Source organism: Symphalangus syndactylus, chromosome 14 (genome assembly GCF_028878055.3).
Source record: "Symphalangus syndactylus isolate Jambi chromosome 14, NHGRI_mSymSyn1-v2.1_pri, whole genome shotgun sequence".
In the NCBI taxonomy this organism is placed as follows: Eukaryota; Metazoa; Chordata; class Mammalia; order Primates; family Hylobatidae; genus Symphalangus; species Symphalangus syndactylus.
In genome coordinates this window covers 55,674,432-55,688,448 of record NC_072436.2, presented here as the reverse complement: position 1 = coordinate 55,688,448, position 14,017 = coordinate 55,674,432, and the positions used below count along the sequence as shown (strand labels likewise).

Here is a 14,017-nt window from a genome sequence, read left to right as displayed (position 1 = left end):
CTGGGCTCCCCTGCTGTCCCCTGCAGTGTCATCCCGCTGACAAACACAGGCGAACCTCTCATCCCAGTGAGCTCCTGACCCATGTGAGAAGGTTCCCACAGACAGGACACGGGCCATGCCGGGCCTCACCAATGGTGGTGTAGTTGATGTAATAGTAGGCGGCGATCATGCCTAGGTTCAGAGGCGCCACGTCCATCTCGTCCTCGATGCTGATGCACTTGGACTGCTCCAGGTCACTCAGGGTCTGCTCCACCAGCTCTGACAAGTGGTCTGACAAGTGACGATGGGAGATGCCTATGGAGGTGAGAGGAGAGTGGGGAGCCTCGAGAAGATGCCCAGCAAAGACTGTGAGAACCACCAAAGGATCACGTGTGCTCCCAAGCCCACTGACCCTGCAGGTTGTAGTAATTGGGGTTCTGTGTCATGCGGCGGTACAGAAAGGTCCAGGTGAGATAGTCCACAGCATCCTGCTTGTTCTCAATGGTCTTGGTGACGATCTCAGCGTTGAAGTGGTCATGCATACAGTGGTCCAGGTGAGATTCTACTGGCAATGGCTCATATAAGAACTTCTTGAAGAAATCCTGTGGGTTGGAGAAGGAGAAGGAGTAATAAAGAATTAGTGACAACACAGTCACAAAGGGCCAAGGGCAAATCAACAGGGCATGGTCCCTCTGTGAGACCTAACTAATACCAAAATGGAAGAAGTCACACATTTAGAAAGTGCATCACTGATGACAATACGCAGTGGGAACAGAAGTACAGCAAGTTACGAGGGCAGAGCAGTGAGCAGCCCAATGAGGGAGGGAACCAAGTAGAGGGTGAAGACCTCAACACGTGGAGCCAACGGCAGCAGCAAAACCAAAAGGCAGCAAAATTCCACGTGGGTGGCAGGCTCGTTACAAAAGAATTGTGTAAATAAGAGAGGCAGAAGTTAAGAAACTAAAGTTACTGAAGACATCTATCAAAAGATTAAAGAATCCATTCTGAGGCTCCGGATCCAAGAGGCTACATGAGTCCAGGACTGACCTTCTTGGAGCCCTGACACATGATGACACAGCGCCCCTCATCGTCCTGCAAAGGGCGGTTGGCGTGGCCCACCATCTGAAGCACGTCGTAGATGGGGTAATCCACATAGCTGGTGACAGAAGCAGGGAAAGAAGGAAAACCCACCTTAACACAGAGACCACGCTGAGGAGGCCCAACTCCCTTCACCAAGTAAGAGTAAAATGTAAATACAGGGAGACATGGTCAAATCACAGCACGACTCTGTTTATGAATCTCTGCACTTAGAACTAGCTTCACTGGCTGGCCTGTACATCATTTTAGTATTCAGTGTAAGGGCCATGAATTTGCTGCTCAAGTGCCATGAACTGAGCTACAAAACTATCTAATGCCAAAACCAAAATAACTCCCTATTCGAGGATCAAATATGTAAGTCAAACTTCCCAAACTTTTCTCCTTTAATTAAAAAAATTATTATTGTTTCTATTTGTTTTTTGATACAGGGTCTTGCTCTGCTGTCCATACTGGAGTGCAGTGGCACAGCCACGGCTCACTGCAGCCTTGACCTCCTAGGCTCAAGTGATCCTCTCACTTCAGCCTCCAGAGCAGGTGGGACTACAGGTGCATACCACCACACTTTCCAAACTTCATAGCTGTGTATTTCGTGAGTCATCAAGTCACCTGACTTTAACCCTACCTAGAAGCAGGTTCAAACATTAAAAATGAACCCGTAAATAAAATTCATTTCAAACTAATCTGCATTTCAGGAAAAAGTTATTAAGTGTTGGGCCAGGCACCATAACTCATGCCTGTAATCCCAGCACTTTGGGAGGCTGAGGTGGGTGGATCACTTGAGCTTAGGAGTTCAAGACCAGCCTGGGCAACATGGTGAAAACCCATCTATACAAAAAAAAAAAGCAAAAATTAGCTGGGAGTGGTGGCACATGCTGGTAGTCCCAGCTACTTGGGAGATTGAGGCAGGATGATTGCTTGAGCCTGGGAGGCAGAGGCTGTAGTGGGCTGATATCATACCACTGCATTCCAGCCTAAATGACAGAACAAGATTGTCTTAAAAGAAAAAAAAGTATGCAGGCTTTTTTCTGAGAATGATTGACTCTTCTAACTTTTTTTATTTTTGACATGGAGTCTCGCTCTGTGGCTCAGGCTGGAGTGCAGTGGCGCTATCTCAGCTCACTGCAACCTCTGCCTCCCGGGTTCAAGCGATTCTCCTGCCTCAGCCTCCCAAGTAGCTGGGATTACAGGCGCGTGCCACCACATCAGGCTAATTTTTGTGTTTTTAGTAGAGACAGGGTTTCACCATGTTGGTCAGACTGGTCTCGAACTCCTGACCTCATGATCCGCCTGTCTTGGCCTCCCAAAGTGCTGGGATTACAGGCATGAGCCACCACACCTGGCCTTTTTGTTTTGTTTTGTTTTTGTTTTTGAGATAGGGTACCACTCTGTTGCCCAGACTGGAGTGCAATGGCACGATCTTGGCTCACTGCAACTTCTGCCTCCTGGGTTCAAGTGATTCTCCAACCTCAGCCTCCCAAGTGGCTTGAACTACAGGCGAGTGGCTTGAATTACAGGCATCTGCCATCAAGCCCGGCTAATTTTTGTATTTTTGTAGAGACAGGGTTTCGTCATGTTGGCAAGGCTGGTCTTGAACTCCTGATATCAGGTGATCTGCCCACCTTACCCTCCCAAAGTGCTGGGATTACAGGTGTGAGCCACCACACCCAGCCTTTTTTTTTTTTTTTTTGAGTTGGAGTCTCACTCTGTTGCCCAGGCTAGAGTGCAATGGTGGGATCTCAGCTCACTGTAGCCTCTGCCTCCCAGGTTCAACTGATTCTCCTGCCTCAGCCTCCTAAGCAGCTGGGATTACAGGCACCTGCCACCACACTCAGCTAATTTTTGTATTTTTAGTAGAGACGGGGGTTTCACCATGTTAGCCACACTGGTCTTGAACTCCTGACCTCAAGTGATCCGCCCACCTCAGCCTCCCAAAGTGCTGGGATTACAGGTGTTAGCCACTGCACTCAGCACTCCTCTAGCTTCTTACTTGTCACTATATAGATGTATGACCTTGACCAAGTCACTTTTCCTCATCTACAAGATGTTTGAGGTTAATGACACAACGTCAAACATTCCTCCTGGCTCTAACTTCCTACCTCTCCCAACTGCTGAATATGGAAGCACAATGACTAAAAAGCAAATGTGAGCCTAGGTATTGAGACATAAAACTCTCAAACACTTGGCTCTGGTGGCATCTCAGCTATTAACTTCCCTAACACCTTTTCTTCATCCTAGCTTACTTTCTGTGTATCTGCAGATTCACATTCATTTTAGGAAGGAGGTCTGTGCTAACACAGAGCACCAGTTGTACTCACGCGTGGATCTTGCCATTGTAGTACTGGGTGTCCATGATGATTACCAGGTGCGCAGCCACATTCATGCCCCAGCAGAGACTCCGAGAAGCCACCACCACCTGGATAGCCCCTGAGCAGTAGAGGGGAGAGGAAGGCTGAGGGCAGGGGTCTCTGGGTGAAGCAGGCTCACTGCCTCATGGGCAGGCCATGGCTTACCCTGTGCTATGTTTCAGAACTCATAGCAAGGCTGGCTAGGAACAAGGTCTAACATGAATGAGAGCTAACACATTGCTATGAGGTAGCTCCACGCTGCTGGTGCCTTGCTCTGGGACTATCCAGGAGAAAACAAGTCATCGTAGAACAGAACCCAAAGCCCAGGAACACCAAGGCAAAACTACTGCTGATGGACTGCTCCTCTGACCAGAAAGTGCTAACACTCATGTAGCCACAGGCTGGCTCAGCCATGCCAGCAAAACAGAGATCACTCTAAGCATGCCCCAAACAGGCAGATTCAAGGGCCAAAGAGTGACAGGAAGTGATTCTGGCAGGAGGATCTCCAATGAGGCTCCAATAAGCCGTGTTAAAATGTAAATCTTTGCACAAAATGCCACAGGGCAACAAGGGACAGTGGCCACCAAGAGTGAGCTCAAGGGAGAATCAACTCTCCTCTGTGCTAATCTCTAAAGTCTAACTATCTTGGTGAGATGGTTTGGATCTGTGTCTCCACCAAATCTCGTTGAACTGAAGTCTCCAGTGTTGGAGCAAAGGCCTAGTGGGAGATGACTGGCTCATGGGGGCGGAGTTCTCATGAATGGTTCAGTACCACCCACCCTTGGTACTGTCTAGTGAGTGAGTTCTCACAAGATCTGGTTGTTCAAAAGTGTGTAGCACCTCCCCACTCACTCTCTCGGTCCTGGCTCCTGCCATATAAGATGCCTGCTTCCCCTTTGCCTTCCCTGAGGCCTTCCCAGAAGCAGATAACACCATGCTTCATGTACAGCCTGCAGAACTGTGAGTCAATTAAACCTCCTTTCTTTATAAATGACCCAGTCTCAGGTATTTCTTTATAGCGATACAAGAATGGACTAATATACTTGGGGAGTCTGGTATCCATGGAGAATCAGCAGTCTGGTGGCCAAAGGTCCTGGACTCTAGAAAACCAGGTTCTGAAATAGCACAACCTGATGTGTCTGCCTGTTTTCTCACCTGGCAAGTAGGGATAGTGTTTGTCTCACCTGCCTCATGAGGTTCTTGGGAGGATCAAATGAGTTAACAGCCAAGTGTCCTAAACAGTATTTTGAAAATGTCTAGTATGCTGTAGAGAAAACACTGCCACCCGCACCTCTCAAGTTTAACACTACCACTTGGTGATACCCTTGCTATGCTCCCCTTCCGTGGCCTGACTTACCTGAGCTGAAGAGCTGCTCTACCAGGCGTCGCTCCATGGGGCTGAGCCCCTCATGCAGGTAGCCCACCCCATTTAGCAGTGTTTCCTTGAGAGTGCTGTCACTTAGCTTCTCCAGGTATGGAATCAGATCCTTCTCGGTGCAGTGCAAGAACCTGTGCGGTACGGGCACTGGCTCAGCTCAGAGTGGTCCAATTCCTGGCAGACACCTTGCCAGCTGTGCAGAACCCGGCCCCGAGCAACATGGGCTAACCCCACCCTCATAAAGAGGACACCCTTGGAGTAGGCCAGCCTCACTTAACCTAACCCCAACCCCCAGAAGCCAGGCCCCGCCCACCTCTGCCGTTGGATGTCTGCCGCACAGGTGGTGAGGATGTCAATGGCAGTGAGGCGGGTCTGCTTGCGAGACGGGACAAAGACAATGACAGGCTTCTTGGGCGAGTGCTTGGTGATAGCATGGTACACAGGCTTGGCCATGGAGAGCAGGCGGGTTTGTGTATGGCTGATGTTGAAGCCCTGGCGACCGGGAAGAAGAAAAGACACCAAGGTTATCAGACCTGGGTCACTCAGGATCTATGTGAGACCCCACAGACGGATGAGGAGAGTGGGTCCTACCTGGATGTGCAGCTCCAAGGGGACGGGACGCACATTGGGATGGAAGTTGAAGGTGGAGGTGGCACTGCAGCCCAGCCAGTGGGCCACATCCTTGGCATTGGAGAGCGAAGAGCTGAGTGCCACAATTCGAATGGGCCGCTCAATCTGGGAGGAGATGTAGCGCATTCGGGAGCAGATCACTTCTAAGACAGGCTGGAAAGAGGGAGGGAGGGAGGGTCACTGCAGGCCGAGGCTCCCATCCTCTGCCTGGAGGTCCCCTTTGTGAGCAGCCCAACAGCCTCAAAATGACCTCATTCTTCCTTCTAACTAGGAGCTCTCACGTCTTTGGTTCTACCTCCTCCACAGCAGCCAACCTCCACTAAACAATACTGTTTTCCTAAAGTACTACCAAAAAAGTTAACATTGTCCCTTTGGAATAGGGCAGCAGGCAGAATCCTTTGGGGAGAAGCCCCGAGCCTCTGTCCTCAGACCCAAACATTAGGCCCAATGCCAAGGTCACTTGGTCAGTCCCAGTCCCTCATCTGTGCTGCAAGGTCACGCCATACCCCATTCTCGCCCCCGATAAGGTGGACCTCATCCACCACGAAGAGGTTGATGTTCTGCACGTTCTTGCGCTGCTTCCATCGCCGGGAAAGTATGTCCCACTTCTCAGGGGTGCTGATGATAATGTTCCCTTTGCCTAGCAGCTTCAGGTCTGTGCTGGTCTCGCCTGTCAGGAGTACCACCTTCTTGTTGAGCCTGTCCTGGAACTTCTCATACCAGTCCATGTATACCTGGCAGGCAGAGGAGGGAGGCAGAACAACACTAGGTCATACCAGGCATCTTTCACTTACATGAGGAAAACCTGAGATGCCAAACAGAGAGACCTGTTGACCTGCAGATCTCAAGCTACATTCTAATCCCACAGCAGCCTCTATGCGATGCGATGGGGCAGCTTTTTCTTTTTTTTTTTTTTTTCTTTTGAGATGAAGTCTCGCTCTTTTTGCCAGGCTGGAGTGCAGTGGTGTGATCTTGGCTCACTGCAACCTCTGTCTCCCGGGTTCAAGCAATTCTCCTGCCTCAGCCTCCTGAGTATCTGGGATTACAGGCACACGCCACCACACCCAGCTAATTTTTGTATTTTTAGTAGAGACAGGGTTTCACCATGTTGGCCAGGCTGATCTCGAACTCTTGATCTCAGGAGATCTGCCCGCCTCAGCCTCCCAAAGTGCTGGGATAACAGGTGTGAGCCACCACACTTGGCTGGGGCGGCTTTTCTTTAATACACAAACTGAGGAAATGACCCTGCAAATTTCAGGGCTTAGAAAGCCTTTATACGGAATCACAGATGCAATGCTTCTTGGGAAATTCACATGACACAGCGCCACATCATACCTGCTCTGCCAGGGCCTCCATGGGGGTGATGTACACACAACGCCCCTCCGAGCTTTGCAGCAGCATCCGCAGGATGGCAAACTCTGCACAAATGGTCTTCCCACTGCCCGTGGGGGCCCCCACAAACACGTTGTCGTCACTGTTGTACACAGTGTTAAACACTGGAAACCAACAGAAAAAAGCAGTGTGAGTATCAAGAAGAAGAGACGGACTGGGACGTGGATCACTTGTCAAAACAAAGGACAACATAAGAAATGAAGTCAGGCAGTTCTGGAGTGCAGACAGAGGAGCTATGGCATCCAAGCCTCTAACTCCCAGCCGGCCCTACTGTACCCCCTCACCTGCTCCCACTTAACAGTTAAAGGGGAAGAGGCCAAGATCAAGAGCCCAGGTCCCCTGGAGATGTGTAGGATGACAACAAAAGCAAAGCAAAAGAAGCCACACATTCTTCTTTGCTTCTCAGGGACTAGGATGCGGGACAGAAAGGAACTGGATCCCTTTCTCTGCCCCTTCAACACTCTCCTGCATTTCCTAGAAATAGCCTAAGGTAGAAAGTAAGAGCCTTAGCCCTGGCATCAAGACTGAATTAAGCCGGGCGCGGTGGCTCAAGCCTGTAATCCCAGCACTTTGGGAGGCCGAGGCGGGCAGATCACGAGGTCAGGAGATCGAGACCATCCTGGCTAACACGGTGAAACCCCGTCGCTACTAAAAATACAAAAAATTAGCCGGACGTGTTGGCGGGCGCCTGTAGTCCCAGCTACTCGGGAGGCTGAGGCAGGAGAATGGCGTGAACCCGGGACGCGGAGCTTGCAGTGAGCCGAGATCGCACCACTGCACTCCAGCCTGGGGGGCAGAGCAAGACTCCGTCTCAAAAAAAAAGACTGAATTAAAATCCAAGTTCTACTATTTATCAGTTGGTTCAACTGGGGCACCCTCTATGCCTCAGTTCCTCGCCTATAAAATGGAACACTAATGGCAGTATCTCCAATAGAGATTCCTTTTAGGCTTGGTGGGAGGAATAAGAGAGAAAACACCAGTGACGTACTCAGCCAAGGACTGAGGAAACAGTGCCTGCACTGTGAATGTCCCCGTTATTTATCATGATGTGGGGGAGGAGGCCTCAGTGCCACCCCGTGGTTCTGGTTCAATACTTGAGCGCCAGGGGCAGGCCTCTAAGCCTCCTGGGCCCAAGAAATGACCATGCCATGTAAGGCCTTGCTCGGCCGGGCGCGGTGGCTCACGCTTGTAATCCCAGCACTTTGGGAGGCCGAGGCGGTTGGATCACGAGGTCAGGAGATCGAGACCACGGTGAAACCCCGTCTCTACTAAAAAATACAAAAAATTAGCCGGGCGTGGTGGCGGGCGCCTGTAGTCCCAGCTACTCGGAGAGGCTGAGGCAGGAGAATGGCGTGAACCCGGGAGGCGGAGTTTGCAGTGAGCCGAGATTGCGCCACTGCACTCCAGCCTGGGTGACAGAGCAAGACTCCGTCTCAAAAAAAAAAAAAAAAAAAAAAAAAAAAAAAAAGGCCTTGCTCTACTGCCCCTCCACAGTGACACATGCAGAGCAGCAAAGCAACCAAAGGCTTCTGACAAAGGAAAAAGTCCTGGTGGGTCCCAGGGGTCACACTGAGGAGCTCCCAGGCCTACCAAGTGCCTGAGCACCCCCACTCCCCTGCCTGCCACAGAACACATCTGTCTCCTGGTGACTTCAAAAGCCTCCAGAGGAGGGATGGAAACACTTACCCTGGGTCTGGATGGGATTGAAGAAAGGAAATTTATCTTGGTAAAGACTCTCAAAGGCACTGTTTCTCAGAGCAGACACGGGCAAGGGCTGCAGGTCCAAAAGTTCAGTTGGAGGTGGGTACTTCTCCGGCAGGATCAGGTGCCGGAAGGAGACAGGCAGCTGGGTCTCACAAGCTGCCAGAAAAGAAACAGGAAGGATATAAGCAGTGCTCTCTTTACCTCACTGGCCTCTAGATCCCCTCCATGAACACTGGAAACCTAGGCAGCATATGTATCACTCTGTCCCCAGCAAAGGCAAGCCCAGGACAAAGTGCAAGACATTCTTCTACTGTCACTCACAGAGCCAGCGGTCAGACACCACTCGGATGAAGTACTGAGGGGGCAGCGGTTCAAAGACAGGCACGAAGAATGTAATGAGGTGCTCGTCCTGGGCGTACTTGGCCTTGAGGAGAAAATACTCATGGTGCAGAATCACCTCGCTGTCCACGTCCTCCACCAGAATCCAGAAAGCCTCGGATGAACCATGCACCTGCCAACAGGAGCAAGGGTAAAAGGAATGTGAGTCAACGTAGACTGAGCGCCTCCAATCCAGCTCCTCTGCCTGGCAACATAGACTGAGCACCTCCAATCCAGCACCTCTGCCCAGCAAAGCCTCACCTTTTCATCCCACTGGAAGTCTGGCGTGATGGTCAGCTCCACCTTCAGGGTGGAGCGTGTGATAGGCTGCAGGTGCACTGACAACTCCAACTTGGGAAACAGATGGACATATTTGTGGATGGTCTTCCCCATCTTTGGCATGCGGATAAGCTCCCCTACGAGGAAATGAGAGTACTGAGGCTGCAGCCCAGCCTGCCTACTATACTGCAAACTGGGCCTGAGGGCCACTGTGGGAAAGGGGTAGGGTCTCCCTTTATGGTCAGTGGAGCCCAGGATTCCAAGTCCCTAGACCAAGGGCCAGCCTGTACTTCAGTGGGACTTGGGGAGTGAACACAGGATACTAATGCACAGGCCTAGGAACAGGAAGACTGCATAGGCAAACTGGGAGAGACACCCAAGCAGTGAGGACAAGGGCAAGAGCGTCCCACACACCGATCTCATTATGATTCAGGTCATACAGACGCTCAAAGGGGAAATTCTTCTTCTCAATCTTCTTCACTACTTCCTCAGGGAGTTTCCGGAACTGGCGCAGAGGACACATGGACTGCCACCTATCCAGGAAGGAGGCAAAGCTGTTGGTCCCTTCTGCAGGGATGTGACAAACCACCCACTTCATGGCTTCCAATAGTTTAGCAGTGACTACACAAAACATAGTCATTAAAGGCAGACACTGACACTGTGCCAGCCCTGGCCTCCACCACAGAGGGCCTTCCCTCTTCTCAATGTGCACCAAGGTTCAGGTCATACTTCCGATGTCAGGTCTGGAGATCAGATGCACCCTGAGGCTTTCCCATCAGACCCTTGGGTTGGGGACCCCCACTCATGATGACCAGCATCCAGCTCACTGGGTCCTTACATGCGTTTGTCGATCATCTTGCAGAGGTTCAGGGTCTTGTCTGTAAGCTGTGCCCAACCTCGGTTCAGGACAATTTCAAATATCGCTCGCATCAACCGGCCAGCAGACTAGGCAAAGAAGCAGCATTCCCACTGTTAAGTCTCGACTATCCCCAGGCCTAGTGAGCCACTCTACACGTGGTTTCATTACCTCCAGCTCTGACACAACCACCCACCCCAACTCAAAGGCAAAGTCCCCTCTGTCTTTACGCCTTTCTCCGTTCCATATAGTAGATGCTTGCCGAATGGGGAACAATTAGAAGAGTGCGGCTCAAGGTCACTGCACAACATTTTAACTTAACGTTCACTGCATGATTTTTTTTTTTTTTTTTTTTTTGAGATGGAGTCTCGCTCTGTCGCCCAGGCTGGAGTGCAGTGGCACAATCTCGGCTCACTGTAAGCTCCGCCTCCCGGGTTCACACCATTCTCCTGCCTCAGCCTCTCCGAGTAGCTGGGACTACAGGCGCCCGCCACCACACCCGGCTAATTTTTTGTATTTTTAGTAGAGACAGGGTTTCACCGTGGTCTCGATCTCCTGACCTCGTGATCCAACCGCCTCGGCCTCCCAAAGTGCTGGGATTACAAGCGTGAGCCACGCGCCCGGCCTCACTGCATGATTTTAAAGCTTTTGACTCATTTAGCATTTAGAGTTCTAGAAAGAGTTGAGGGTACCAGTGACCTGTTCTTAGAGGTAAAGATGAAGAGCAGCTAATAAAACCCTGTGCCATTTTTGGATTTATTTACGAGCTGTGCAGCAACAGTGGGAAATCACTACGCTGCTGGGAAGCAGACACTGTGTGCTGTGGCCCTTCCTGTCTCTCTGAGGGCCTGTGGAGCCTCGAAGCATTCCCTCTTAAGGTCTTACCTTTCCCACGTGCTCAAGATGTGTACTACAGAGTGGCTGCACCACACATGCACCAACCAACTACCCGGCAAGAGCAGAACTAAGCACTCCTCCCATCTCACTAGGGTCAGGCCTCCTTTTCCCAGGATGCACACAGCACACAGGGATTGAACTGTTCAGGCCCCTTCTCACAGCTGCCATACAACTCCGCCCTCACCTGTGTGACATACACCATGTCAGCCATCAGTGCAAAGCCCTCCAATTTCAGCTGTGAGATGAAGGCTTGCAGAAGAACGTTGATCTGTAAAGAAGCAAAATCAGCCAGCAGGAGACCAATCACTGAACAGTCCAAGAAAGGGAATTACATTTCTGCTCTGAGCATCCAGGTCAGGTGAGATTTTCTACAGGTCTTGATTTACAAATACTAAATAATTGTTATTTCATATAAAAAGAACATGCGAGAAGGCTGCAAAAACTAGGAGAACTGAGCAGGAAACTACAAATGAACCCAAATTCAAGGTTTATCTTTTAGAAGATTATGAAAACCACTTAATCCTCATCCTGATCAAAGCAAAGAGGAGAGGAGCTCACCTTGGCACTGGGTTCCTCAATGCTCTCCTTTACAGGGATGGGCACCCTCTCCAGCAACTTCTGCAGCTCCAGCTTCTCCTCCTGCCACAAGGAGGAAAAGGTCAAGGGAAAGCCTTGTGGCCGAGGAGGGACACCATTCAGTGACTTGGTGAGCACCAACTCCCCACCCCATCATGCTGCATAGGCTCACCTCTCTCACTGTGATGTTCTTGAACTCAGAGGACAACGAGAAGACCCTGAAAAGCTCAATCTCACTCAGGGTGGGCTTCAGCAGCTGGTTGTAAGTCTGCACTGTATCATTGGTGATGTAGTAGTGGCTGGCTATACGGCCCAGTTCTGTCACCTGGAGAGAAGGTAGACTCAATCCAGTGCTGACTATTAATGAGCTCCAACCTCTAACTGTAGACCATAAGTTACTGTCCTACAGGTTTTTTGTACTTTTTTTTGGTAAAGTGTATGACCCAATGTCATTATTGTCCTAATAGGACAACTGGATGAAGTCACAGCAGTACAACTGCCAGGCCCAGGCACATGAAGAAAAACAGCACAATAAGCTGACCCACAGTGAAATGATGTCTGCACAGACAAGACAGCTGAATTATCCACCTCAAGTTATGGGAAAAGCTACCCATTTTTCTGCTGTTCTAAGCAACAGGTGATTAGATAGGCAGTACTCACATCAAGAGAGCAATCTGAAAAATTTTCTCCTGGGCAACAACTTCTACTGAGACCTTTGCCTCAAAACCCTCACCCCACGCACCTGGAAGTTGCCCGTCTTCTTGTCATACTTGACCAGATTGTTCTTGTCCAGCATCAGGGCAGCTGTGTGAACCAGATCTAGTCGGCGCTGATCCAGCAGGGGATCTCCCTTGAGGTCATCATGAGAGATGCCATAGAGGGTTGGGGATCGCAGCATTCGGATATACAGGTAGGCATAGCCCAGCCAGTTCACCGCATCCTACAAGACACAGCTCATGGTTCTTAGCATGGAGAAACTCTTGATGTCCAAATGAAAGGCTCCCATGAATTGCTTAGAAATTAATTCCCAACTACCAGGATGCATATTACATCATATTCTTAATGTTTTTAGCTTTTCATTATTAAAAAGATCTAAACATCTTCTAAGATCTTGGTAACAAGGGGAACTATCTGCCATACCCAAGATGTGGGTGCAGGGATGGAGGGCCTCGGACGCTGCTGGCCCGCAGCACAACAGGCAGAGTCCTCCCCTACCTTGGCATTCTGGACATTTCCTAGCACGATTTCTGCGTTGAGCATGTCAGGAAGCTTCGAAACCATCTGGCTTTCAATAGGAAGTTGTTGATTGAGGAGGGACAGGTAGTACTGTAGCTCCCCATGAGATGTGATGAGTATGCCTTCGCCCTTGGTGTCATACTGGGGTCTTCCGGCACGTCCCAGCATCTAGATGAGAGACAGCAAACCAGGAATGCTATGGCAAGAGAATGTCTGATTTTGATGCAGGGATCTACATTACAGAACCAGGCCTCTGATCTGCTAGCTTTCCAGCATCCCTGCATTTCAGGCAAGGACACTGATCCCCACTGAGAATAAACTCAAAGGTTCTGTACCTGCAGAATGTCCAGTGCTCCCAGTTCTGTCCAACGCCCCTTCTCTGGACTGTACACCTGGGTGCCTTTGATGATGACTGTATGTGCAGGGAGATTCACACCCCAAGCTAGAGTTGCTGTGGAAACTAAAACCTACAGAGGCAAAACAAGGTAATGAGGAGAACAGATACCACCACCAGGGGTTAATATCCCTGGCTTCTCTAGGCAGTTGGCCTCAGAGCTTCTATCAGGACTAGCTGGTAGGGCGCGTGGGGTCCCACTACTTGTCAATGTGACACCAGAATAAAGAGGAAAGGTTTCCTTGGGTTCCTCATCTATTCAGGAATGAACATTTCAAAGTTCCAGAGGCACAAGTGCAGACTTGTATTAAACAACCTTAAAGTTACTAGAAAAGGTAAAACAGAGGCTATCCGGAAAGAGGGAACGACAGGGGCACGCATGCCCCCATGAGACACTGTTTGGAGCTATCTGAAGTCTCCAAAGTGCTTGCTTCACTATGCTTCTCAGACTGTCCTAAACTCACTCATCTTCCCTCATGCAAGGTGTGAAGAGTTGGGAGAGTAGCATAAGGTTCTATTTATTGTATCCACCACAACCCTCTGACCTGGGCTAGCTGGGCCAGAAGCAATAAAGTACCACAAGCAAACATGGCACAACCTTGACATTGCCTGTCTTCTGAAGTATGTCCCACCTGCTCCTCCAAACACTTTGCACCCCCTCACCTGAATATGTTTATCAGCAAAAAGATCCTCCACGAGTGTTCGGTCAACCCTGGTCATGCCTGCATGATGAATAGCAAAGCCATAAGGCAGAAGATCCTTCAGCTCTAGGTTCTGTGGAACAAAGAACCAGGGATGAGGCGAGCCTTCCTGTAGGACTCATCCAAGGACTAAGGAAATCTCTTCCCATGAGACCCTGCCCCTTAACTATTATG

General features: G+C 50.2%; 1 protein-coding gene across 1 annotated transcript in view; it reads right to left on the bottom strand.

Moving 5' to 3' along the window:
• SNRNP200 (small nuclear ribonucleoprotein U5 subunit 200) overlaps positions 1-14,017 on the bottom strand; it is a 30,297-nt gene that overhangs the window by 3,367 nt on the left and 12,913 nt on the right. The window contains exons 18-38 of the mRNA XM_055241297.2: positions 13,806-13,916; positions 13,084-13,215; positions 12,728-12,916; positions 12,255-12,452; positions 11,685-11,837; positions 11,495-11,575; positions 11,121-11,204; positions 10,022-10,128; positions 9,598-9,716; positions 9,166-9,320; positions 8,848-9,037; positions 8,509-8,682; positions 6,766-6,926; positions 5,937-6,164; positions 5,392-5,583; positions 5,114-5,292; positions 4,780-4,931; positions 3,393-3,501; positions 1,027-1,135; positions 392-581; positions 130-294 (exon numbers count right to left, since the gene is read on the bottom strand). Of these exons, the coding sequence (XP_055097272.1) occupies positions 130-294; positions 392-581; positions 1,027-1,135; positions 3,393-3,501; positions 4,780-4,931; positions 5,114-5,292; positions 5,392-5,583; positions 5,937-6,164; positions 6,766-6,926; positions 8,509-8,682; positions 8,848-9,037; positions 9,166-9,320; positions 9,598-9,716; positions 10,022-10,128; positions 11,121-11,204; positions 11,495-11,575; positions 11,685-11,837; positions 12,255-12,452; positions 12,728-12,916; positions 13,084-13,215; positions 13,806-13,916 (3,178 nt within the window). The remainder of the gene's footprint in view (positions 1-129; positions 295-391; positions 582-1,026; positions 1,136-3,392; positions 3,502-4,779; positions 4,932-5,113; positions 5,293-5,391; positions 5,584-5,936; positions 6,165-6,765; positions 6,927-8,508; positions 8,683-8,847; positions 9,038-9,165; positions 9,321-9,597; positions 9,717-10,021; positions 10,129-11,120; positions 11,205-11,494; positions 11,576-11,684; positions 11,838-12,254; positions 12,453-12,727; positions 12,917-13,083; positions 13,216-13,805; positions 13,917-14,017) is intronic.